Source organism: Trachypithecus francoisi, unplaced genomic scaffold, assembly GCF_009764315.1.
Source record: "Trachypithecus francoisi isolate TF-2019V2 unplaced genomic scaffold, Tfra_2.0 Lachesis_group14, whole genome shotgun sequence".
Lineage (NCBI taxonomy): Eukaryota > Metazoa > Chordata > Mammalia > Primates > Cercopithecidae > Trachypithecus > Trachypithecus francoisi.
Window position 1 is genome coordinate 4,782,328 of NW_022681459.1, and position 26,612 is coordinate 4,808,939.

Here is a 26,612-nt window from a genome sequence, read left to right on the forward strand (position 1 = left end):
AGACACAGAAATTTTGAGTCAAAGAGGTTTACTCATTTGCCTGAGATCACACATCTTGATCTGATGATGTGTGAAGATTTTGATCTGAAGATCTTAATGTGAACCAGTTAGATTTGAACCCACACAAACTGTCTCCAATAACTATATTCTTAACTATTGGCTGTATGCTAACTGTGGTCTTAATGTAATTCAAAGGATGAGCTGGTCCTGCCCAAAATGTAGTTGAATTGCATCTTAAACATTTCTCCTATATTTAATTGGTCTTAAACCTTATAGAAAAATTGTCTTTACTCCAATTCTGATCACTATTGGGAAAGAAAACAACTATTTGGTACAATGCATTACTAATATAATAATAAGCTTTGAGGAAAAAATAGATTATTTATATGATTAAATCATCATTTTAGCATGAAGTATATTATTTGTTTTGGGGGAACATCTTAGGTTCTTCAGGTTTTTAAAATAATCCATTTACCAATCACAGATTTCTTAAAATAGTTTCAAAAATTAAGTAATGGAAAGAAACTAAAAACAATAGGACCATAAAATATTTAATTAATATAGGATAATTTTTGCGTAAAGGACATTATCATTACAGCAAAAGTTGATCGTGCGTTCTGCTCATAAACCCTCTAAATGCGACCGGTCTTTATTAAGAAGTGAACTTAGCAATTAAATTATTTTTATTTGGTATTAATAAAGTTTCAAAGATTGCATAAAAAATAGTTCTATACCCAATTATGCAGATTAGTTACATTTATTTATTCTTTCCATTTTCAGTGAAAGATATTTAAGATTTTCTACAGCTTTCTACCGAAATTTTAAATAAGTGCTAGAGTTAATATTTTATTTTCCTAATGAACAATGCTAATAGACATTTATAAATGCTTCTTTTAAGTCTGAAGCTATTGCGTGTGTCTGTATTAAAAAAAACCCCATATATATATATATATGAACACATACAAATGTAGGGTGAAAACAATATTCTCCAACTTAATTTTTCCATTGTCAAGAACTACTTAGAACTGCCATTTTTAATTTTAGTCTTTTTTTTTTTTTTTTTTTTTTTTTTTTGAGACGGAGTCTCACGCTGTCGCCCAGGCCGGAGTGCAGTGGTGCGATCTCGGCTCACTGCAAGCTCCGCCTCCCGGGTTCCCACCATTCTCCTGCCTCAGCCTCCCGAGTAGCTGGGACTACAGGCGCCGCCACCACGCCCAGCTAATTTTTTTGTATTTTTAGTAGAGACGGGGTTTCACCTTGTTAGCCAGGATGGTCTTGATCTCCTGACCTCGTGATCCGCCCGCCTTGACCTCCCAAAGTGCTGGGATTAAAGGCATGAGCCACTGCGCCCGGCCTAATTTTAGTCTTATTTTTGACACACCAATAGCATGTTGTCTAGAGCATGAAACAAAAGAAATTGTGTTTTTAGTTATATCACACATCTCACAAGGGGCTGCACTCCAAATCGAAATGAAAAATAAAGGGATATTCTTCTTTCCTTGAACAATGCCAAGTAAGTGTGTATAGAACAATCTTTTTCTCACATCTCCTCTCTGGGATATGTCTACCTGGGCGATTATCTGTGGGGCCATTTCATACTGTTTGACAAGAACCTGAGGCTCTGACTTTTAACTTTCTTTAATCAGCTATTATATTGATTGCTGTAGTTTTCTAGTGAGTCATCACAATGATTAAAATTACACTATAGGTCAGACCAGTAAATCATAATCCCATCTAGCTATTAATACAAATGAACTAATTAGAATATAATTTTTCATAGTGAATTCTATGGAGCACTTATTCTGCATGCTCTGTTGGGGAAATATTCAGCATTTTACAAGAGAGTTTCCATTGGAGACTTACATTGCATGTTAACATATTTAAAGCTATAAGAAGTCCTACTTTTAAGAGTTAAAATAAGTTTATTTCAGGATCTCTTATAGTTACGTGAGTACAAATTCTTTTTTCCTTGGAATATCCGGAAGGAACTTAAGGTGTTCCTTGCCTATGAAAATGCTTAGGTAAACATTAAGATAGATCAGCTATCAGCAGCCTGATTATTTTGATTATCATCATGATTGGTTAATTGAATTAAGAATGTGGAAGTGAAATACATAGTGACTGATCCAAATGTCATTTGAGATATAGCAAGAAAGACATACATAGAGGCTGTTCCCTGCTCTTAATCTGCTGTAACTGAATCACACCTTTAGAGATTTCCACAAAGTCAGCGGCAAAATGAGAAAGAACATATTTTATAGACAAATGCAGGTGATGTGAAATTCTGCTTCTCACGATACACAGCCATACATGTGTGTTGTTTGCCTGGCAGCACGTGACCAATGTGTACCACAGAAAAATAAACTTGCTTCAGAACCCAATGAGATGACCCCATTTATTAGACAGTATTGTTCATAGGACAGAATACCTTTGTAAAAGGTTAAAAATGATAGTATAATCTTTGGTACAGTTTTTCAGTTGGGAGGTTTTTGCTTCATACTTAATGAAAACGATAATTCTTTAAAAAAGTACTGAAAACAATAAGACATTGCATCAGAAAAACACTTTATGACTTAAGAATAGAAAACATAAGATCTTGTGTTACCGTATGATCCACTGGCAGACAACACTTGATTCAGAAGGTTTTGGATAATGAGTAGCCTGGAAAGACCCAGATGATCCAGTTAACAAAAATCTTCCATCACAAACTGTGGCTGCAAAACGATGCCAATTAATGTTAGACAAAAACAATCTTGGGGTTCAAATTGGCTGCAAAACATTTCACAGAATATTCATGGCAGAATCTGTACAAGGCTATTTTATAAAACTGAAATGATAATAAGATTTCATGTTGAAAACCTATTAGCCATTTTTATTTATTTATTTTTCTTTTTATTATTATTATTATACTTTAAGTTCTAGGGTACATGTGCATAACATGCAGGTTTGTTACATATGTATACTTGTGCCATGTTGGTGTGCTGCACCCATCAACTCGTCAGCACCCATCAACCTGTCATTTACATCAGGTATAACTCCCAATGCAATCCCTCCCCCCTCCCCCCTCCCCATGATAGGCCCCAGTGTGTGATGTTCCCCTTCCCGAGTCCAAGTGATCTCATTGTTCAGTTCCCACCTATGAGTGAGAACATGTGGTGTTTGGCTTTCTGTTCTTGTGATAGTTTGCTGAGAATGATGGTTTCCAGCTGCATCCATGTCCCTACAAAGGACACAAACTCATCCTTTTTTATGGCTGCATAGTATTCCATGGTGTGTATGTGCCACATTTTCTTAATCCAGTCTGTCACAGATGGACATTTGGGTTGATTCCAAGTCTTTGCTATTGTGAATAGTGCCGCAATAAACATACGTGTGCATGTGTCTTTATAGCAGCATGATTTATAATCCTTTGGGTACATACCCAGTAATGGGATGGCTGGGTCATAAATACTAATACACATCCTATCGTGAAGTACTTTAGAAAAATTCTTTCTTTTCTTTTCTTTCGCTTTTTTTCTTTCTTTCTTTCTTTCTTCCTTTCTTTCTTTCTTTTCTTCTTTCTCTCTCTCTTTCTTTCTCCTTCCTTCCTTCCTTCCTTCCTTCCTTCCTTCCTTCCTTCTCTCTCTCTCTCTTTCTTTCTCCTCTTTCTTTTCCTTTTTTTTTTTTTTTTGAGATAGAGTTTCACTCTTGCTGCGTGTGCTGGAATGCAATGGTGTGATCTCGGCTCACTGCAATCTCCTCCTCCCATGTTCAAGCGATTCTCCTGCCTCAGCCTCAGGAGTAGCTGGGATTACAGGCGCCTGCCACCACGCCTGGCTACTTGTTCTATTTTTAGTAGAGATGGGGTTTCACCATGTTGGCCAGGCTGGTCTCGATCTTCTGACCTCAGGTGATCTGCACTCCCAGGACTCCCAAAGTGCTGGGATTATAGGCGTGAGCCACTGCTTCATGTCCAAAAGCACTGTCTTTCTAAACACACTTCCCTAAGCTGCACTTTAAGTGTATTCTTCCATATTTGCAAGGAAATAAATATATCTGAATTGAAACCTGCCAGTTTAGACAAATAACTAGTCATTTTTTTGGTCTTATTTTTATAATTAAATTGGAGCTAGGTGAATTTCAAATATATATACAAAGTGCTATGTTTTCTTGAAAAAGATTAGACTAAAGCCAGGAAAGTGATAGTACTAATGGCCTGTACATAATTCCATCCAACAAATCTGGGTTAGTCCATCTTTTAAAGTTCATTATTCTTGCTCCTTTGGGAGATAACTAGTTCAATATTTTCAATATTTTCATTCAATATTCCTGATTAAGACTTTTGCTTTCCATAATTACTCATTTTCCTCTTTTAGTTTTCAGATTTATTTCATGAACCTCTCCTTAATGTCATGCATTATTAGTTGCCTTTAATTTATATCTGAATAGATTACAACTAGATTAAAATCTTCTTGAAGGCATGAACCAGGAGCCATAACTTACAGATTTTTGTTTTATTCATACACTTGCTATGTATAGTATATGCAAAAATCCACCTTGATTTTCACAATTTTTAGTCTTTCTTACATTATTTTCCTTCTAGTTAGTTACTTGGTTATGTTGACACAGTATTCTAAAATTATGACCCCCTACAATGATCTCTTTTTCTCTGCGTAGATTAAAAATTCTTCATATGGAGAAACATTAATGGAGGATAGAAAAATCAAAGAAATATGCTAAAATTAATTTGCCATTTTTGGAATCTGAGTGTTTAGAATAAGCTAATTCTAAATTGAGCTATGAAAAAGCTCATTGTAAAATTATAAAGTGATTCTATCAAATTACATAATATGAGCTATTTTATGACAAAATATTTTATGTATATAAGAATAAATACATTAAAAATTAGATAGCAAATAGAAATCTTGATAAAAATTTTATGTGTTTATTGGGTTTTTGCTATTTTTTGGCATATATATATTTTGAAGTGCATAAAAATTTACTTTGGTAACTTAAGTTTATTATTCAAAGTCTGCTTAAAAACAATGACCTAAGAATTAATTGCATTAGCTTATGATTTGGCAACCTGATTCCCAGAAGAAAAAAAGAAAAGAAAAAAAGAATGAAGATAAGAAAAGAAAATAAGTCAAGAAGCAAGGATTAAATTCTGAACAATCCAGCACAGACCACAGGAAAGAAGGAAAAATAGTGGTTTGTTAACTGAATTGCCTTATGCATAATAATCGCTGCAACAAGCAAAGAAAATTAAGGCTCATTTGTCATGAGTTGAAGATAAATAGTAAAATATGTGACTTTTTAATGACTTGCTAAATAATTTTCTAGTTGTTAGAGCAAATCTCTTTCCTCACCCTCAACTCTGTTTTTCACTGTAAACTATGCCAAACAAGTAGGGCAATTAATGCCTTAGATTCAAAGACCATAAAAATGAAAATGGTATTGCTTGCGTTTTATATGATATATAAAGTTTTAAAATTACAGTTTGTCGAGAAATATTGTGGACTCAAAGATCGTAGGCAGTGTCGTAAAGTCTACTGCTATTGGGAAATTTAGATTTGAGTTACAGTACTTTGGAAGCAATGAGGTAGGGAGCTCAATCCTATCAGTGCATGAGGTAGGGTGCTCAATCCTGTCAGTGCTAAAATATAACTGCCAACATTTACGGAGTGTTAACTATGTGCCAGTCATTTCCCAAAGTTATTATATATGTATGAATGTAACTTTATAACACCTCTATGAAGTTATGGGGAAAACTGAGGCATATACGGATTAAATAACTACCATAAGGCCTCCTAGCTTACAAGCAGCAGTTGAAAGCCAGGCAGTCTTTTTCTAGAGCATACTGTGGTATATTGCCTAATATCACAATATATATATGCATCTATCACTATCGCAATGACATCACCCACTCTTTGAACTGAAAAGCAGGGGAAAAGCATAAATAAAAGAAGAAACAGAAAATTTTTTAAAGGTTTCCATCTTCTTAAAGTTAGAATATAGATCACATTTGCCCTAATAATACTCCAGAACAAATGGGGACGCAAAAGAGACAGAGAGAGAGAGAAAGGGAAAAAACAAGATCCCTTTAAGAATTCATAAAACCTGTTTGTAAAGTTGTTAAAATTTTAGTCATTGTTCCCATCTGTTTACTACGCATTTTTTGAGAAAGGTGTCAACAGCTTTGTGCTGCACAATGTGATTCATGATTTCCAGAAAGCTGAGTTATGTCTCTAGTTTCAAAGACGGTTCTACGTTTGAGAACCCTGTTTCAGTTCTTTCCTGAGCACATGACTAAACTACACTTCCCCAAATCCCTTGCCAGATAAGGTCATGTGACTGAGTTGGCCAATGAACGATTGTAAAAGTCACTGTGTCTATTTCCAAATATGGTTTCTGAACATATCTGTAACATTCTTCCTTTGTCAGTCAGCTGGTTGTAAAGGATCCAGTAGGGGACTCTGGGGGCAGAGAGAGTGGCAAGTAAAGAGCAGGCATCCTGAATGCCTAGAGCACAGCCGTTCGCCATTTTTCTTGCACCGTGATATAAGTGATAAATAAACTGTTATTGTCATAAATTGTTAAGATTGTTTGTCATAGTATTTAGCATGTCCTAAAGAATATGATAAATTTTCCTGTCCAGTATTCTGTCACGTTACTAAGTTTTAGTGGGAATGGATACTCCACAGGTCAAATTCTGCTCTAATGAGGCTCTAGTCAATTCCTGCATTCAAGCAAATATAGAGAATATTCCTAAACGTGTTTAAAATAAAATTACAGTAGTATTGAATTATTTCTAATGGCAACACTCAGAATGCCAAAATATTATCATTTCAAGATAGAGGCTTGTGTAAAGCACTTTCTCATCCTTTTTTTAATTTAATTTCAGGATGTTTCTGGAGAACCTAATAGTACAAATGACCATGAATGAAGCAGGATAGGTTTTCAGGAAAAAATATATGACCCAGTTGTGGATGAGTAGGATGGCTGGTACTTAGGATTGTGACGTTTTAGACTGTGCAGTGCTTTCTAGTGCAGCACCAGAAAAAAAAATCTAAGTAGAAGATAAATGAGCTTGTCAAATAGTAGCAGTCATTCTATTGCATTATCAGAAATGTTACCTGTAATGGGATGGAATTCATAAGGATATGCACTTAGGACCAATGAAGAGCTCCCTCTGCTGGCTGAATATTCACTAATTGTGTCTTTGCTCATGGCCTTGAAATCTCCAGGATATATAAATCAAACATAATCTATGCTTAGCCACCAAGCTCTATTATGCATACACACGTGATGCATGCAAACTATGAGAACACTTGCCAACTTCCAAAGAGTTAAGCATTGGCTTAAAGGCTGTGAATCAGCATCTTTCCTTTTCATAGGTCAGCTAAAAAGTGAACTTTCCTGCTGATGTAATTCTAATCAGAAGACAAAGACAATTTAAAGAAATCTTGTTTCAGCTATAGTCAGATATAAGTGTGCAAACCTAAATAACTAAAGACTAAAAGAGTAAGTTGCATGAGGAAGACAACGTTAATATGACTCTATTTATAACACAAACCAGAATTAAAGCTCCCAGCTGGAGCATAAAAGTAAATAAATCAATGAGAGAGAGAGAGAGAGAGAGAGAGAGAGAGAGAGTAAAGGTCAACTTCATATTGGAAAAATTATCTTAAATTAATTTTATAATTTTTTCCATGAATATAGATTGACGGACAGTGGCTTTCAGGTGGAAATAATGCTGCTGAAAGTTTGAGCTGGTGCTGAAAGTCATTAGGCTTGTGGGCTCACCATAGTCAATGAATGAAGCAACTTAAAATGAATAAAGCAACTTGTACTTTTAAATTCTCTCTGGATAAAAATAGATTAATTGATTGATTTAAACAATAGTATCCCACAAATAATTCGAGTTTATTTACCAAAATAGACACAACTTACTTTAAACAAAAAAAAAAAAAAAAGAGAGAGAATCAACAAAATGGAAAGTGACGGTGTGCACGCTTGAGAGTTAGTGACATGAAAGGTTGGTCACTACTAAGGTTCAATAAACAAAAAAATCTTTGTGATACTAAAAAGTAACAATGCAGTTTGACCATATTTTTAAAGCAAACTTAGATAATTACTTCCATTCTAATACTGAGGCTCATCTCCTGAGTTTAGAATGGCTCAGAAAAATGATTCATAGCATTAAAACTTATTTTAGGATAAATTATCACACTTGCATGATATTCCTATGGTTCTTTTTTATATGCACTGATATTAGTTCATCATGAAAATTATGAATACCATGAGCATAATAACAAAATAAATAGGTGCAGTACATTTTTCAATATTTGATTCATGTATTTTGGTAGTTACGCTTTTTCCTCTATTTAAGGATATTGATCATCATTATATTGGCTTAAAGCCATGTGTTTAGACCGGGCGTGGTGGCTCAAGCCTGTAATCCCAGCACTTTGGGAGGCCGAGACGGGTGGATCACGAGGTCAGGAGATCGAGACCATCCTGGCTAACACGGTGAAACCCGTCTCTACTAAAAAATACAAAAAAAAAAACTAGCCGGGCGAGATGGCGGGCGCCTGTAGTCCCAGCTACTCGGGAGGCTGAGGCAGGAGAATGGCGTAAACCCGGGAGGCGGAGCTTGCAGTGAGCCGAGATGCGCCACTGCACTCCAGACTGGGCGACAGAGCGAGACTCCGTCTCAAAAAAAAAAAAAAAAAAAAAAAAAAAAAAAAAAAAAAAAGCCATGTGTTTAAGTTGACGTACACTATTATTTTTGAAACAGAAATCAACATCACCTTTGTTACCTCATGATGGCACACTTGCATCATATTCTCCCTGAAAAGATTTTGGAAAATGCCTGAAAGCGATAGCAAAGCAAGAACATTGCTTTCTTCTTCTTTGAGTAACTTAGTTATATAAAATAGATTTAAAAATATTCTGTAGCCTGCACTTTCTTCCAATATGTTCTGAGTGCACCTCAGAGCATGTAGTTAAACTTTAAAGGTCTGAATTTTATCCAAGAACATTTGCATTGGGATTGCTTAGTGGGAGTCTCTGCAGTAGAGTTGCCTTTCGTCGAGTTGGTACTGGGAAACAGACTAACTGCCTGGCTTTTAAAATGTGTACTAAGTGGATAGGTAGCTTTTAAAACTTTCATCATTATTGGAATATTCCTCTTTAATTACTGTCAAGCGAGATGAGAAAAGTATAACAAATAACAGAAAAGTGTAGCAAACAGTAACTACGGTCTTTAACACTTGGGCACTAATTGTACTGATAGTTTTAAAAGTGATTATAAGCCATACCAAAAAATGTGCAGTTAATACTTTCTGTTAAATAAAACAAAATATCAGTTAGACTTATCCAAAGTCAGCAGTCTCCCCTTATCCACAGGGGATATATTCTAACACCTCCAGTGGATGCCTGAACCATGGATAGTACTGAACCCTATATATACTATGTTTTTTTCTTACACATACACATCTACCATAGGAGATTAACAGCAATAATCACTAATAAAATAGAACAATTATAACAATACTCAGAGTGATGTGCAACTTTATACTTATGCATTGTTTATTTCTGGAATGTTCCATTTACTGTTGTGCCCTGTGGTTGACAGTAAGTAGTTGAAACTGTGGAAACCGCTAAAAAGGGAGAACTATTGTAGTTCTATGTGGAAATCTTCTTAAATGTGTTACACACAAAAATAAATTACCTATTTAGATGCTGCTTTCTAGTAAACTTTCCTAAGTGGAATCCAGCTATAACATGAAGAAATAAGCCGAAGAAATAAGCCAAAGAGTAAACATGTAGTTTAAATCAACTAGAGCCATGCTTGGTATATGGTAACTGCTACTTAAGTGCCAAATAGTAATAATAATAATAGTAAAATAACATTATTATCATTAACACTGAAAAAATGCCAGAATATACAAATGAAACACAGAAGTTTTACTTATGAGGCATTAAGTTCTTATTCATATCTTATTTCTATTATTTACAGAACTACAAGAGACAAAAGCAACAGTCAAAATTTTAGTATGGTGCTCATTGAGTTAGGTACTGTTAAAATGTTGAAAGAAAAAGACTGATACGATAGTGAAAAAAACATGAAAACCATTAGTAAGAAGTGAGAATGTTTATCGAATAAGTCAAATTAATAATAGTTTGGATTAGCTTAACATAGAGAAGAGATGAAAATTTAGCAACACCCATCCCCACATTTATGACAGACATTGTTAATCACATCTTCCTTTCTGTAGTGATCAAATGGAATTCTCTTTAATTAATTAGCATGTTTAATATTATTTATAAAGTTTAGGAAAATATTAATACAATTATTTTTAGGTTTTGTATTATACTATAAAAATAGCTATTTAAATAGCTCATTCTTCAGTAGTTTCAGGTATTTGAGATTAGAATGTGTGTGTGTGTGTGTGTTTGTGTGTCTATAGTGAGGGAGGATAAAACAGAAGGACAGAGAGTAGTGGGGAGAACTTACCACACATTTTATTGTCTTCATCAGAACCATCTGGACAGTTTACTTCTCCATCACAAAATAAATCAGCTTTTATACACGTTAGAGCGTCAGCACAAGGACTTGAACCAGGCGGGCACTCTATTGAGACATTTCCTTTAAAAAAAATGGAAATTAATTTCCAATTGATGAGATATGTACAATGTTTAAATATTTAATAGGCCTTTTTGCCACTGGGGTTCTTACTTATAAGTATATTCTTCAACTGCCATAGGAATATTTATTTCATTTATAAATCAATCATTTGTAAAATTAGAGCATTTTAAAATTTGAAATTTCATGGGGGCAATTTTGGAAAGCTTGTCATAATCTGCAACATCTAGCAGCCATTTCATTTACTCATAAGCTTATTATTTGAAAATATAGTGGCTTAAGTCAAGGTTTCCATTCCGTAGAGTACATTTACCAACCGAAGTCATTTTAAAGTAAGATAAACACTTAAAATTCCCAGTGCATTGTGACATTGAACAATGAAGAAACCAATGACTATTTCTGTTCAGTCTCTCTTTGTTCTTGGGGTCAGAGATTCTTAGGGGGTACACTATAACCACACCCCTGCAGGGTTTCATGCCATCTTCTGGAGGGGATCCAAACAATGTGCACCTCTCAGCCCGCCTTGTCCTTCACTTGCCCCACTTTCATAAACTTAAGTCTAGAGATGCACCAAGAAACACATTTTACTTCTAGAAATTAACTTGGAAAATTTAAGAGCAATTCCGAAAATAAGCCATATTCTTATATGCCTACAAGATAAAGACTTTTTAAAAAATTTTAGGCCAGTGTGGAAATTTGAATACTTTTGCCTCTGAATATTATAACAATGACAGTGCAAAGTTTTGGAGATTTTTAGCTCATCAGCATTTTTGTTTTCTTTTTGGTTAGTGTTCTTAATCTTAAAGCCAGAACTCTACTGCCATCTGCTGGGTTTTAAAAATATGAAAATCTGAAATTTCTCCTTCTGCTCTATAAAGTTAATTGGAAAAGTAAAAATGCCTGTGTCAATGAACCTACTAAGTTACTTCTTAACTAAAAACATGTGTAAATTTTTGCTGAGTTTACATACAGCTAAATTAGACATTTGCAACTGGCTGTAATTAAAATGAATATAAACCAATGGGGAAATTCATGAAACACCCAACATCTAAACCTATAGGACAGAGTAAAGATCAAAGCCATTCTCAAATGACAGAGTACTCCCATGTAGGAAAACAATAAATAATAATAAAAATATTATTTAATAAACTCAAATGCATATATTTGTTGATATTTAAGAGCTTTTCATCAAAAGTCCTTAACCATTGAGTTGTTAATCCAGAAAAGGCATAATATTTGATAGAATCTCATATGTGCTTTATAAATACATAAACCAAATAAAGCACTATACTTAAAACTTGTCTTATTTTACGAGTAGCTAATAGAATTCCAAGTATTAAGCATTTCAAAGACGAATTTGGGATACAGCTACGAACATATATCACTTTGGCTGTCCTAATGCTTCTCATGGGAGCTTCAGTTCCTGATGCATCACGTCTCTGTTCAATATCTGTTGAACTCTAGATCGGACCCCAAAACCACACCAGCAAGTGATACCACTTGGACTCGATTGATCTCATGAATAATCATTTATTGACCCCACAAGTATTTATTTTGTACACATTTTTGTCATGGAATTTTAAGAGATGGAGATAAAAGAATGAGTAAGGCAGAGCCTCTCTCTTTTTATGAAGCTTGAAGTTCAGTGGGGGAACTTGTTTATTTACAAATTATATTTTAAAGAGAGAGATTTAAAAAGTGCTATGGGAGCATCAAATTTAAGCAATTAGTTTCCTTCTAAGGCAAGAATTAAAGACATTTTTACTGAAATGGTCATATTTAAATTAGTTTTTGATGTATACCTAGAAATGCACCAGGAGGAGAGAGATGTGGAATGTATTTAGTGATGTGTCAGGAGTACATCAATATGTGAGAAACGATGAGTCTCATTAACCTAGACAGTGGGATGTTTATGGAAGGCATAGCAGGAAAGGAGTTTGGTACCAGATTCTAGCAAACCTTTTTATCTTTGTTAAGTGTTAGAGATATTTTTCAATAGGTGATGGCACTGGAAGATTTTACATCTATCTGCAATATGACCAGTCCACGTTTCCTAAAGGCAATTGTTGGACCATGTGAAACATGTGAAACATCACTTGAATAAGACGACTCAAGAAGCTGTTTCAAGGGTCCACATGAAAGATGAGAGCAGAAGTCTCACAATGGCAGAGGAGATGGGCCATGGACTCAGTTGCTACTTTACAGGTGAAATTGATGAGCTTCAGTGACCACCTGTGCTTCTGAACAAGATTAGTGAAGGTGGAGAATGGGATACTAAGTAATTCAGTTGAATTACTGAAGAGACCGGTTGGGTTACTAATGGCCATTAGTTGCAGTAGTGATTACGAGATGAACAAATTGTGGGGTTATAAACTGAGTCTAGTTTGAAGTATTTTGAATTTAAGTTGGAATATGAGGTACCCTTAAGTTGCACTCTGGCTCTCTCCAGACTGTTTCATAAACACTCTTCAACTGACTTGGTCCATGAGGAAACAGAAGTTTCCCATATTAAAACTAATATGAAAAATATGAATGTCATTCTTATACAATGGTGGTGAGTTTTAAAATTTTTGTCAAATTGTATTTTTACTGACTCTTCTCTCTCTCTCTTTCATTTCCTACATGAATATATATGATTACAATTTCTAACAAAAATCAATTAAAACATTAGCTGTTACACCTAGCCAGATGCCAGTTTAATTTAAATGGGTTTGCACTCTCAAACTAGAGTTCTTGGCTTGAGTATTACTTGGTTTGCATTTCATTGCTTAATTTTTGTTGTAATATTTCTTTTTTTTAAGAAGTCTGTACCAAATTGTGCTTCCAAACAGATAATTTTTAGGAAAGGAGTTTATCAATTCTAGTTAAAGAAAACAAAGAGAATAATTGGTTTCATTTATTAAAAACTAATCAAATTTCCTTAATATTAGGCATTATTAACTCAGTGGGGAAAAGTGCACTTGTTTTCTGTAATCTATGTGGTATTTTACCTTCAGGACACTAACTTTTGACATATTATGAAAACACACCGTGGCTCAAGCCTGTAATCCCAGCACTTTGGGAGGCCGAGACGGGCGGATCACGAGGTCAGGAGATCGAGACCATCCTGGCGAACACGGTGAAACCCCGTCTCTACTAAAAAATACAAAAAAAACTAGCCGGGCGAGGCGGCGGGCGCCTGTAGTCCCAGCTACTCGGGAGGCTGAGGCAGGAGAATGGCGTAAACCCGGGAGGCGGAGCTTGCAGTGAGCTGAGATCCGGCCACTGCACTGCAGGCGACAGAGCGAGACTCCGCCTCAAAAAAAAAAAAAAAAAAAAAAAAGAAAACACACCAGTGAATTATATTGCAATTCTGCAAATAGAAGGCTTTAATTATTCATTTGTATTTGTAACATGAAGAATTCAGTATGCACTCAGAGAGGATTATTTCAGAGTGATCCAATGCCTAAACAATTTCCAGTGATTTGACACTAGGAGCCTCCTGTGCCTACTGAGAGCAGGCTCTGTGCTAGACATCGTGGCGAGTAAAAAGACTAAAATTCATTATTTTTTGCCTTCCAAATAATTTGTAAGAGATGTTACATACAACATGATAAATTGAAACCATAGTTTGGAAATCACAGATTTTTAGTGTCCCTACAAGTTGAAAAGGGATAATAGTACTTGGTGGCCAAAAGTGGTTAAGACAAATTAAGCCCAAGATCCTGATAGCTTACTCAATAGAAGAAGCAGAATCTTCATCCATGAATGTTTGCCTTGAGAGACCAGTTTTATTTCACTGTGCTATATTGGAAAATAGATATCACTTTACAGAAATTCTCATTTACTATACAGAACAAATTTAGGTTTCCTTTAAATTTTATTGTAAGCAAGACTGTGGCTTTTCAATCCAAATGAAATTATTGGTGGAAAGATTCTTTAGTAGTCTTGATACCATGTGGGTAGGAATGTCTTAAGTCAGAGGAGAGTGCTTAGCAATAGATAAATGTTGTTTTCTCAAGTGCAGAAAAAGAGCAATTCTTAAAGTCACCATACATTTGGTATCAGATAAAATCTCTGCATCTCAGTCTTAAAGTAATTAAATCGGGGAACATCATTCTACCTTAGGTTGTTTTGGCCCAATTTCATGTTTTTCACTAAATCAACCAATTATTCTTTTTCTTCAGTCCTCAAACTCTTTCACACAGTGGACTGATAGCAAGATTACATACTTTATGAGACTGAGAAAGCCCATGATAGTGAAACTTTTGTTTTCTGCAGCTATTGCCTACACAGTAAGTAACAAAGGACTAGAACAAGCTGTAGTCTAGAAATCCCTCAAACACGGGAACAATTGCCAAAACACCCCATCTAGGCACTCTGTAGCGCTCCAGAAATTAATCTGTGTCATGTCACCTCAGTTCCAGTCCTTCTCCGCTAATGTTCTAAGTGGGTTAGTAAAACTGACAGGTCATTGGCAACAAAAGCAGTTGAATGATAGAGCATAATCCTCATGAACTTTGTACCATTATCACAAAAAATTCTCTGTGGCAGAATTTATAACGGTACTCATATCAGGTATATGATGCATGCATCTGTTGATTTTTCTCAAACTCTGTCTTTCAGGCATATAAAAATGAGAATAAACTTAAAATCCCTGAAAGTCATATTCATAATAAATTATGGCTTGGAAAATGCAGTTTTCACGTTTAATTGCCTTATTCCCCTCTATACATACAATAGTATCTTGCCATATGAGAGGAATAAATGGCAAGGATGATTGGGCACTCATGTAGTACACAGATTCACTTAAAAGAAAAAGAATATGATATTTCACCACCTACTTACCTTATGATAATACTTTGAGAATTGATTAAGGTAATCCAATACAGTCTCTGATAACAGGAAATGTTTAGAAACAAAGTGTTTTTGGAGAAATAAAAGTTCAGATCAAAGTGAGCATTACCCAGTATAATAATCTTGTTTTAGATGTAGGGTTTTTTGTGAATCTTTTAAATAAAGTATCCAAATAGTTGTTTTGTTAGATTCTGTTTCATCAAACTCAGAAGGGGGAAGGAGTAGGGATCGAATATTGGTGGTGTTCCTCCTGCTCCTTTGTGGGAGTCTTCATATTGACCACGGTACAGTGGGTGTCTGTATTTTTTCTCTTTCAATTCTCATGATCATTCTCTAAGAAATGTATTTTAATCTACTTTTCAGATAATTTATAAAGTTCAAATAGGCTAGATAGCTTGCCACATACATATACATTGATTGTTGAAATTAGATAATGTGTGAATTTACCCATGTCTTTTTAGTGATTGAGAATTTATGTTACATTTTGATCTTTATTTTGACTATCAATTATACAAAATGTGAAAGACAGAGTTAAGTGTACACTGCCCCCCATTTCTGTGTTTCCATGTAGAAAAGAAGATTTCTGCTCCACTGACCAGGAGAGAAAAATATGGCTGGCATACTTTCGCATGCTTTCTGACCCCTCATTCATCAGAGGAAATTGGGCAGATGTTTCAGCCAACTCTTTATATTTTTAACAGGTATGTCTTCAGAATAGTAAAGGCGAAAACCTTCTTTTAAGTCCAGTGCTTTCTTGCTTTATTTAAAACAGTGTTTCTACCTAATACATTCTACATATTACTATTAGGACATTTTATACAACTAAGAGGGCCCTAATGACTTTGAATTAATAATTTGATAAACCTCTAAACAAATAGAAAAATGGCATTAATTTGGATACTTGTTACTGACTTTCAAGGTTTTAGGAACGTAGTTTTCAAAATATATTTATCTTACTTACTCAGTTTACTTTGAAAGCAGAAGAATTAGCCATTATCAATCCCAAAAGCATTTGTTCAAAGTGTATTGGAAGGGGATTTGAGAGGGTGTAAATAATTTTCCACATTAGAGACAGGAATGTGGGCTCAGTGGCAGACTTTTTTTTTTTTTTCTTTTTTGTCAATATGTTGTGCTGCTGTTTGGATATAACCTAACACAACTGCAGACAGGCTTATGCTATCATAATAGATCTTCATGGGTTTTAGAATTGTGACGGCTTGTTTCCTAAAGCATTTTGATTGATTTATGTATTGCTTTGCTTTTCAAATATTACACCAACAATTTTTGTGCAAGAATTCTTTATCCTTGTTAAGAATGGCTTTTATAATTTTACAAATGTTTTCCCTCTATGTATACAATATTTATGTAAATTTTAATAGTATAACATGGTAGTGGTATTGTTGGGAGCTATATGAAGATCTACAATATTGCCTTTATTTAATTTGCTTAAAGGGATTAGCGACACACCCAGGACATTTTATATGAAGATTAAGTCAGGACCAGAGAAGGTATTTTAGTTGACAGACAGACAGAAGCACAGCAGACAATTCCTAGAAATGCAGAGAAATTGGCACACCAAAGATACATACTGAGAGTCGACACAAAGTAGATACTTAAAATTCTTGAATGAATGAATCCAAGGCTACTTTGGTTCTTCTTTGGCCACAAGTACTGTGTTAACAGGAGAAAGCAAGCATGTCTAACTTGTATGCAGAGAGAATAATCAAAGGAAAAAAAATCATAATATCTCATAAAATCTGCTTCCTTAACTGAAAACCTTTTGATCCTATGGGTGACATTCTTATCAATAGATAATCACAGTTATGTTAATAATAGACAGAGGATAAAAGTGAAATCTGACAGTTCAGGCATTAGCCCTAAATATATTGTTTACTTTGGTGAAATCCAGGGCTAAAACTGCAAACTTTTATGCTTTGGGTTTCTTGTCTGTAAATAGGTGCAATATTTATTGCTAAGGCATCAGAGACTTCTCAGGGGCCTAAAATAAAATGTAAGTGAAAACTTTCTTTCAAAAAAAAAATATTAAAACTGACCTGGAGTTGCCAGATGACTGGTGGTTGTTAGTTTGCCTGGAAAATAAATTATATTAAAATAATTATTACATATTTCAAACTAATTATCAGGAATTTATTGTATATTCATTCTGTATAATAATTAACCTAAGAATTTAAAAAGTTATTATGAATTATTAGTGTTCATTCATTTAGAAGTATGTCGTTTGTATTTGGATTTAAGAATAAATCCTTTATGTTTTTGATGTTTTTAGAGTTGTAGAGATTTTTAGATTTTTAACTCATCTTTTATTTTCTAACTAAAGAAGACAAGGTTATTCAATGATCAATAACTAAATACAAGTATTCATTAATCTCATAATGACCATAGACGTAAATGTTCCAGGTTAAGTTGACGGTATATGAAAGAGAAGCATGGGATATGCTTAGACCATGGGCTTTGGAATCAGAAGGAACTGCTTTTGATTTCTGAGTTTAACACTTAGTAGCTGTGTGACCCTGGGCATGTTACTTATTATTTAATTTATTCTTTCAAATAGAAAAATATTATGACCTCTGTACAAAATCACTCTAATAATTAAAATAGGTAATGTTTGTAAAATATAGTACCTGGCTAAAGAGGATGGCTTAAAAAATAAGACTTCAAATATTATAAAAATGGTCATGATTATTATACCAAAAGTAGTATCTTCATAGTTTTATAACTATGAAGTTTTGTAATTGTAGCTCGAAAGGTGGGGTGAAGAAAATGCTGGAACAGAGTAGTTAACATAAAGCCTGGATTCTCCTTTCCAAAGTGAAATATACTCTGAAAGTGATCTTTCCTTATCTCACCCTTAGTGACCTCACAAGTGCCATAGCTTCATCACCAAGGCACCATGATTGGAGCTGTTTATGGAGACATTTTACACACACACACACACACACTCATATGTCTCTCATATATATGTATATAAATTTTAAAATATGAAAGAAACATTGAAATTGGAAATGTATATCCTTGGCATAAGTGATGAGGCATTAGAAACATTATAATATTATGAACTATGTTATTCCTAACCAATATAAGCTTCTTATAACTTGATATGAAGACTAAATGCCTCAGAAATAGCTGCAAGAAAAAAATGTATATTTTCCTAGGTCATAGAGTTTGATGATCACTAAGTTATATTTTAAAAAGTGCCATAAACACTGACCTGAAGTTGTTGCAGGGCTTACTGTAGAGAAATTCTCCAAAGATGCTGGAATAAAGTCAAGTTGATTTGACACATGGGTTTATGATATAAATACATTACAAAACATTGAGTACAACTTCAATATTCATTCAAAGGACATCTGATCCTTTGGAGTTCCTATTTTATACTCTCCCATGCTAAATCTTCCTATTTGTTATTTGGTTGTAATACAGTTGATAAATTTCCAGAGTCTGCATATTCTCTCTATACAACTTACTTATGCAAAAAGTTTGCTTTATTTTTTATCTAAGAAAGATATCTATGTATTAATCATAGTTACATAGAATAATTTACATTTTAGCCAACTAATATAACATGATGCACCAATCTTGGCATACCTAGAACCCCTTGTTTTACACTAAAACATATGAAGGTAACAATTGCAAAACAATCTTTCACATAATTAATATTTCCTTAGAACTAAGTGGTATATAAGTAAAAAGTGCTTTGCACATAAAAGACAAAAGCTGGCAATTTTCTTCAAACTTTAACATGTTTAATAGTTTTAAAAGTATAGACTCACCTATGCAAGATATAAAGGAAATCAAAGCATATCTCATGAAAAATCATGTGGTGAATTTGTTTTTATTCGAAACTATATTGATGATAAGTGGGCTAAGAAGTATATTCTTTTCTACTAACTAGTTTATTTCAGCATTTCATCATTTTTGAATTGTGTTGGTTCTATAAAACCTATTGAAGTTTTGTAAATGATACATGGTAGAGTGTTGACACTGAAATTAAATTTATGTGACTTTTCATAAGAATACGGTTTAATTTTTATTACGTTTGACAGTGTATTATACAAAAATTCAAGATATCTATGTAATTCTTAACTAATTTTAAAACTTTATAAATTTGAAAATTCACATGATACAAATGGATATTAAACTGAAATACCTATAATTAAGCTTGGTACCATGTTTATAAATGTGTTTTAACACAATTCAACAAATTAAATGTAACTTCTACTTGTTGAGAATATTCTTGGGCTGATGTTGTAATACAGTTTATTATGCTTGTGATACTAATTCTAAATTAACTCAAAGGATATGGTTTCATTGAATAAACATATAATTTTAAAAATCACAAACTCTATTTCCTCAGATGATCCAAATATAGGAAATCATGAAAATAAGTTTCAGCATATCTGTGAATTCGCTTGCCAGAACAGGCTATCAGAAACCAATGCACTTTCAAATAGAGATAGAAGATGACAACTTTGGGGCCTATTGGGATGGGGGGTGGGAGAAGGCAGAGAATGAGGAGAAATAACGAATGGGTACTAGGCTTAATAACTGGGTGATAAAATAATCTGTACAAGAAACTCCCATGACACAAGTTTACCTATATAACAAGCCTGTACATGTACCCTGAACTTAAAAGTTAAAAAATAAAAAATGAAAATATTCATTTTTCCATGCCAAAAAAGAAAAATGGCCATGAAAACAATCGATTAAAATTGTTCAAAGACAAAAACATTACAAACAAACTAGTATAAAGGTTAAGAGCACAGACATCAGGATCAGACCACAGAGGTCAGAATGCCTAAGTCTAAATGACTGTGTGAAAAAGGCCGTTTACCAAAAGTATCTGTGTTTTGGTCTTCTCCCTGATTTGGGGATAGTAATGACATCACATAAGACGATTAATGTGGAGAGCAAAAATGTTGATAGGTAAACCACCTGTTCTAGCTAATAATAGCCGGTAGTAGTTTTCAGCTCATCTGAATCAAAGATTCAAAACTGACAGTCTCTGCTCAAACAACTGTGACATGGGTCCAAACCATTGGTAGAGGAAGGACTAAGAATTTATCTTCTTGCCGAACAGGAGCTGCAGGATGTTGCAGGAGACTCACTGAAAAACGAAACTATGCTTATGAAACAATGCTCTGAAGAGAAGCACCTAGAGATCCACAATCTCATCTCTATGAAAGAAACAACACTCCTGCATTTTTTTTTTGTATTTGATTTAGAGGCAAATATACTGACTGATCTCATTTTGTAGCAAAACTAGTTGAATTCGTTGAATAGTTAGGCTATTTAGAGTTTCTCTTTATTCCCCTTAGTGTAGCTATTTACGTATTGGCTAGCTTCTAACATCCAAAAATTTCTGAATTCCAAAATGTATTTGGTCCCAAGGTTTACGGGTAAGGGATTGAATCTGGATGACCTTGGCAAATTACTACTGTTCTCAACAGTACTCAATAAGGACACCGTGTTTGTTGAATTGAATGGAAAGAAGGATAGTTAGAACGGAAAATTTGGAACAATCTAAGCATTTATAAACATATTTTTTGTTATTTTTGATGTTCCATATTCTTTTTTGGTTTATTCTTATGTTAAAATTATTTATCATTTTAAAATAAATATTTAATTTTTATAAATAAGTAACTGGAAAGGATCAAACTCATTGACTCTACTTTTTTCTTTTTTTTTTAGCTTCTCAATTAGAGATCAGACCTTGCCACCGGACTTTACAATCTAACACTGTCTAGAGAGAGTTCCTGAAGTCAGAGTGTGCTTGACCAGTGCAAAGAATGCATAAGACCCACAAACTTCTATGCATGCCAACACTTTCAGAATCGCCTTGGTATTTGATATTTTATAAACTTTTTCTCATTGATAAGTTTCTTCAAATGTGGTTTCTTCAGATTTTACTTTTCTCATGTAAATGTGTCACCTCAGGCAATAAGACATGTTCCTAAGGTCAAGCATGATTCCACTTCCTCCCTGGTATATTGCTAGAATTTTAATTTCATAGCTTAATGATTCAAAGAAATCAAATAATGTTCACAGATACCTAGGATATCAACGCTGTTCAAATCAATATGGAAAGTGGCCAGTTGGCTGGATTTATTTGCTTCAACGCCTTGAATCAGTTCTTCTTTTACATTTTCATCTGACACCCACTGGGCAAAGAAAAGGTCAAATGTGACTCTAATGCTGCCATTTCTGCAAAGCAAAAAATGATATAAGAGGAAAAAGTCAACCATCTTCAAATGATTTGTGTTCAATTCATGTTAAATGTCTTTGAAATTCTCTATAGTTATCATCTTGCTAATTCTCATTATTCGTGTGTAAGATAGGCTACTTCAAATATTATCTTTATTTCATGAGGGAAAGAAAAAATGGTCAAAAGACTAAGTGCTTTTTTGAGAAGAGAAACTCCAAAGTAGATGTAAAATTGAAATCTGAGTTTTCTGAATTCCACGTTCGAGCACTCATCCCCAGGCCAGGATGTTCCTGAGACCCTTGTGTTAAAATCACGCGGTCTCTTGGCACTTACTCTGATTTAACTGTTTGGAGAAAAGAAGGGTATGGATTTGTAGTTTTTCATGGATAATTTCTAAGTTGGGGGAAATCTAAAGTAGTTTCACTGGTTTCAAAGACAATTTTTCTACATAGTTTTGAAAGGCCTGGTAGCAAGCTTATGGCAACTAATCTATATCTGCTTCTTCTTCTCTATTTTGCTTAATATAAAATATCAAACTATGCCCTGATTTCAAGGGATAGAAATAAAACAAGGACATCTGGGTGTATTAGGGACTCACAAGAAATTCAATCTCAGTTCCATGAGTTGGGATGATCTAGCCTACATGATTTCCCAACATAGCATTAGAGTTCAGCCATATAGCCCTAATCATCTTCCCCCTTTATTTTATCCCCTACTCTGTACTATGCACTTTAAAAGGTAACTTTTTTCAGTGTAAAGAAAGAGAAAAATGAATGAAGTTTTGGTGAATAGGGATTCTTGGGAGATTTTTGCACTCCTGCTTACATTTCTATTTGTCATATAGTGTCATTTTAGGGTATGACTACTTAGGATACAAACTATAGCTCTGATGTTTATTCTATACCCCTCAGTAAACTCTGGGCACTCAGGGTATGCTTGGTTTCTTAAGAGATAGACTAGGGAAAACTAAATTTTGCATGATATGTTTGCTGGTTTCGAATCATGGGAGTTATATATTCTGTGATATATGTAAGTTTATGAGCTTCTTGAAGGATTTTCTCAAGTCCAGCAGAGTTCTTTATTTATCTGTCCATCTATCTATCCTGATAGAGCCTACAATAAATGTTATTTTTTCTTCCCTGACTGGATATAGAACCAGAATATTCCTGAAAGATCACAGTAGATCAGCATCTCCACTAGGGGGAGTATATTCCTTCTTTGTGTCCATGGCACTATTCAGTTTCACAGTGATTCATTTCCAGGTAGTTGGTCTTTCATTTTTAAAATGAACAAGATATAATATTTTTATAATTCACATGTATTAAATAAATTATTTAAAATGTTAGAAGGTGTAACTTTCTAATCATTTGCTTAAAATATAGTAACCAAATCTTGTAGATGAGAAGGTTCCCTAGTAACTGTTTAGTTCAGGGTTTCCCAAACTTACCTATACATGAAATCACTGTTGTCCTTGGTAATGATACATTTTGTCACAGACACTACCTTCATCTACTCTTCCACACATGTCGTGGCTGGCTAACCCCTAATTTTACTAGAGAATAAGCCTCCATTTTCTTAGGAAAGGTGACATCTTCTTTAACCATTCTTTATACCAAACATGGTTTTATTCATGGGTGTATGACCTGGCCCTGGTCAACAGAATCTGAAGGGAAGACTTACAGAAACTTCTGGAAAACTTTTTTATATCTAATGAAAGAAGAACTCATAGTAGATTACTACCCTTCGTTGGTTGAACATTATTAGGTCAACATAATTTGCCGAAACTGCCACATCTACCTTGAGACCATGAGTCAGGCCATGGTTGATAAGCCAAAGATAGTGTAGTAGAAGAAGGAAAGTACCCAAAGCCCTGAGTATGTCATTGTCATTGTTATTGTACTACTGAATTAACCTCCTTTAAAACCTCTAGATTTCTTGTGATGTCAGATAACAAACACTTTTTTCTTTTTGAGACAGTCTCTCTCTGTGGCCAGGACGGAGTGCGGTGGCATGATCTCGGTTCACTACAACCTCTGCCTCCCGGGTTCAAGTGATTCTCCTGCCTCAGCCTCCCAAGTAGCTGGGACTACAGGTGCCCACCACCATGCCCAGCTAATGTTTTGTATTTTTAATAGAGATGGGGTTTCACCATGTTGGCCAGGATGGTCTTGTGATCCGCCCGCCTTGGCCTCCCAAAGTGCTGGGATTACAGGCGTGAGCCACCATGCCTGGCCAATAAACACTTATTTTTAAGGCACTTTTAGTCATGCATTCTGTTAATGGAAATTTTGAAAATTCTAACAAACATACAACTGTCAGCCCCTATCCCATATTTATATGAACAGAAGGTAATTACTCTATTTTTGAATGTGATATTGGCCAATATTTTCATTCTAGCAATGAGGACACTGATGCTTAGAGTAATGTAGGTCACTTTGCCTAGGGTTATACAGCTTATCAGTGTCAGAGATAGAAAAGAAACCTAGAGAATCTGTTTCCCTAATGTGTTTTTATATAATTCCCATCCCCAGATACTCAACAACACTTTTATCAACTCTATTCTGAACTATTTGTCAGCAGGAAAGAGGCTACAGCACATTTACCCTAAAGGCATGTCCAGGTATTTTATTCTGTTGCATAGTTAGCAGAACTCTATATACAAATAGATGAAAAAAATAGCTGGTTGGATATTTTTGGGGAGAAGGGAAAGATATCTATTCTTAAAATACTTTCAAAAGTTAGAGTATTGCGTTTTTTCCTCCTCCTCTTCATCATTCTTCTTTTCCTCCTACTCCTTTTTCTTTTTTACATTATGTCTTCCTAATCAACCTCACTTTCCAAGATAGTCAAATGGACAGGATTGAATTGGTTAAAATGAAGTGAGAGTGAACGATATTAATTATTCTCTCTCTCCAATCCCCCATCTTCATTTTATCTTTGGCTGCAGAGTAGAAAACTTAAATTCTGATTAAATCTGTTTTATTTCTATGTAATTTCACAGGTTTAATTTGACTGAAACACTTGCTTTCATTTTATGTGAGTTATGGAGTAAAAGAGGTAAGGTATTTTGGGCAAAGAAAATACAAATCTGGAATTTTGCTTCATTGAGTTGAAAGTAACTGGATTAGTTCATCCTCAGGCATAAAACATTTTTCTTTGAAAGGTGTGTTCTCTTAGTTGTGAATTATGCATTACATTTAATAATTTATACTTTGCAAGGATAGGAGTTACATATCCTATATCCACATAAAGTTGTAGCCTTTAAAGTTTATTTTCTTATTTAGTGGAAATGTTGAGATGAGAGAGATAGAGGAGAAATTTAAAAAGTCATAATAATCATTTGTGATTCACCTCATAAGAAAGCTGAAGCTGTTTAGTTGTTTAGTAATGAATGAGAATTCTTCCTTTAGGTTAAAAAAATGACCGTTTTCATTTCAAAGTACTAGTACTAGTAAAATAACAGTCTTTCGCGAAGGCAGATAAATCCTACTATTGCACAGAAAGGTTGAGTGTAATAGAGAAAAATATTACTTATCTCATATTTTCCTTAATGATACTGGTAACCTTTAGGGTTGCTGAGTAAACAGAAGTCTTTCCTTTCCTAACTTTGTGGCTTATCTGTGCTCAAAAGGCAAAAGAAACTGCATGTTGCCACAAAGGATAAACAGCTATTTATTAGAAGAATCAAATGCTAAATGTTCTGAGTGAAAGCACTTTCCACAAAGCAGAGTGATTGAAAGTGTTCCCCAAATAGACCAAACCATTTGCTTACCCTAAAGAGTAGCTACACACACACACACACACACACACACACAGCACAATCATACAAGTTAGTAAGTGGCAGAGGTTGCTATTAAATATTGTGAAAGTAAGAGAAAATAGTTCAATGACTGACTCTAGTATTCTGAGTGCTAGAATTTGATCATATACACACACATGGTGTGAGTTTAATTAAAATCTATAACAAAAATGTAAATAGGTATTTTAAGAGATTTATATATATACAGTTGATGTGGGTGTTGTTAGGTGAGACCTCAGTTATTTCTGTTTTCTGATTTTATCAATTGGATTTTTAAATTAAAATAATTTATAAAGTGAATAATGAGTCTGCTACTTTTTCCTATGAGTGGAACACATCTATTTTTAGGTGATTATTTAAGGTCAAGTAATCTTGAATGTTTTATCGTTACTCTCTCTCCTGCTCCTCAATTCCTTTTTCTATCCTCTTCTAGGTCTCCCAAAATAACAACATGTAATTTATCTGACAGACGTTTTCATGAAATTCCTTTGCATTGTACTTTTCAAAAACTCACTTCTGATTTAATAGCAGCTCAGCTACCACCAGAGGGAAGTATCTCTGCACTGATGAAGTACATTATTTGACAGTCATTATAAAATATTTGTCAAGGTTTGGGCACGGTACTGGCCTCTTAGGTAGGTATAAAGGTGGGGAAAGAAATAGTCCCTAAGCTCAAATAATTTACAGTTTCAAATGTGGTGATTTTGTCACCTAGAGAAATAAAAGATGACTTACTAAATATCAAAGAAAAAGTTGGAATTTTGATAGTCTACCAGGCCTATAAATAAAAGTCTATATTCATCAAATTTTCACAACCTAATGCAAATGAAGTTATCCAGCATGTTGCAGACATGTAAACATAAAGGGTTCAATTAGCAAAACTATTCTGATAAACTCTGCAATGGACACTGTGCTTTCTGTGTGGATTTCACTAGGCAGAGCCCAATTCAAGAGAGGCAGGCACCTAGAATACCTCTCCTTAAAGGAGGTTAAAGCCTTTTGGAAATAAATCTGAATTGGTGCTTTACTGCAGCTCTGCAAACTCAGTCCTCCACAAAACCAGAAATGAGGAATTTGTTTCATTCACCTCCAAGTGGACAAATAGCTTAAAGTGAACCAACAAA

The 26,612-nt window shown here is 34.4% G+C and overlaps 1 protein-coding gene across 1 annotated transcript in view; it reads right to left on the reverse strand.

Moving 5' to 3' along the window:
* The window catches only part of TMPRSS15 (transmembrane serine protease 15), a 146,485-nt gene that overhangs the window by 104,596 nt on the left and 15,277 nt on the right, over window positions 1-26,612 (reverse strand). Inside the window, exons 4-7 of the mRNA XM_033232200.1 lie at window positions 21,537-21,688; window positions 17,521-17,556; window positions 10,502-10,633; window positions 2,606-2,714 (exon numbers count right to left, since the gene is read on the reverse strand). Of these exons, the coding sequence (XP_033088091.1) occupies window positions 2,606-2,714; window positions 10,502-10,633; window positions 17,521-17,556; window positions 21,537-21,688 (429 nt within the window). The remainder of the gene's footprint in view (window positions 1-2,605; window positions 2,715-10,501; window positions 10,634-17,520; window positions 17,557-21,536; window positions 21,689-26,612) is intronic.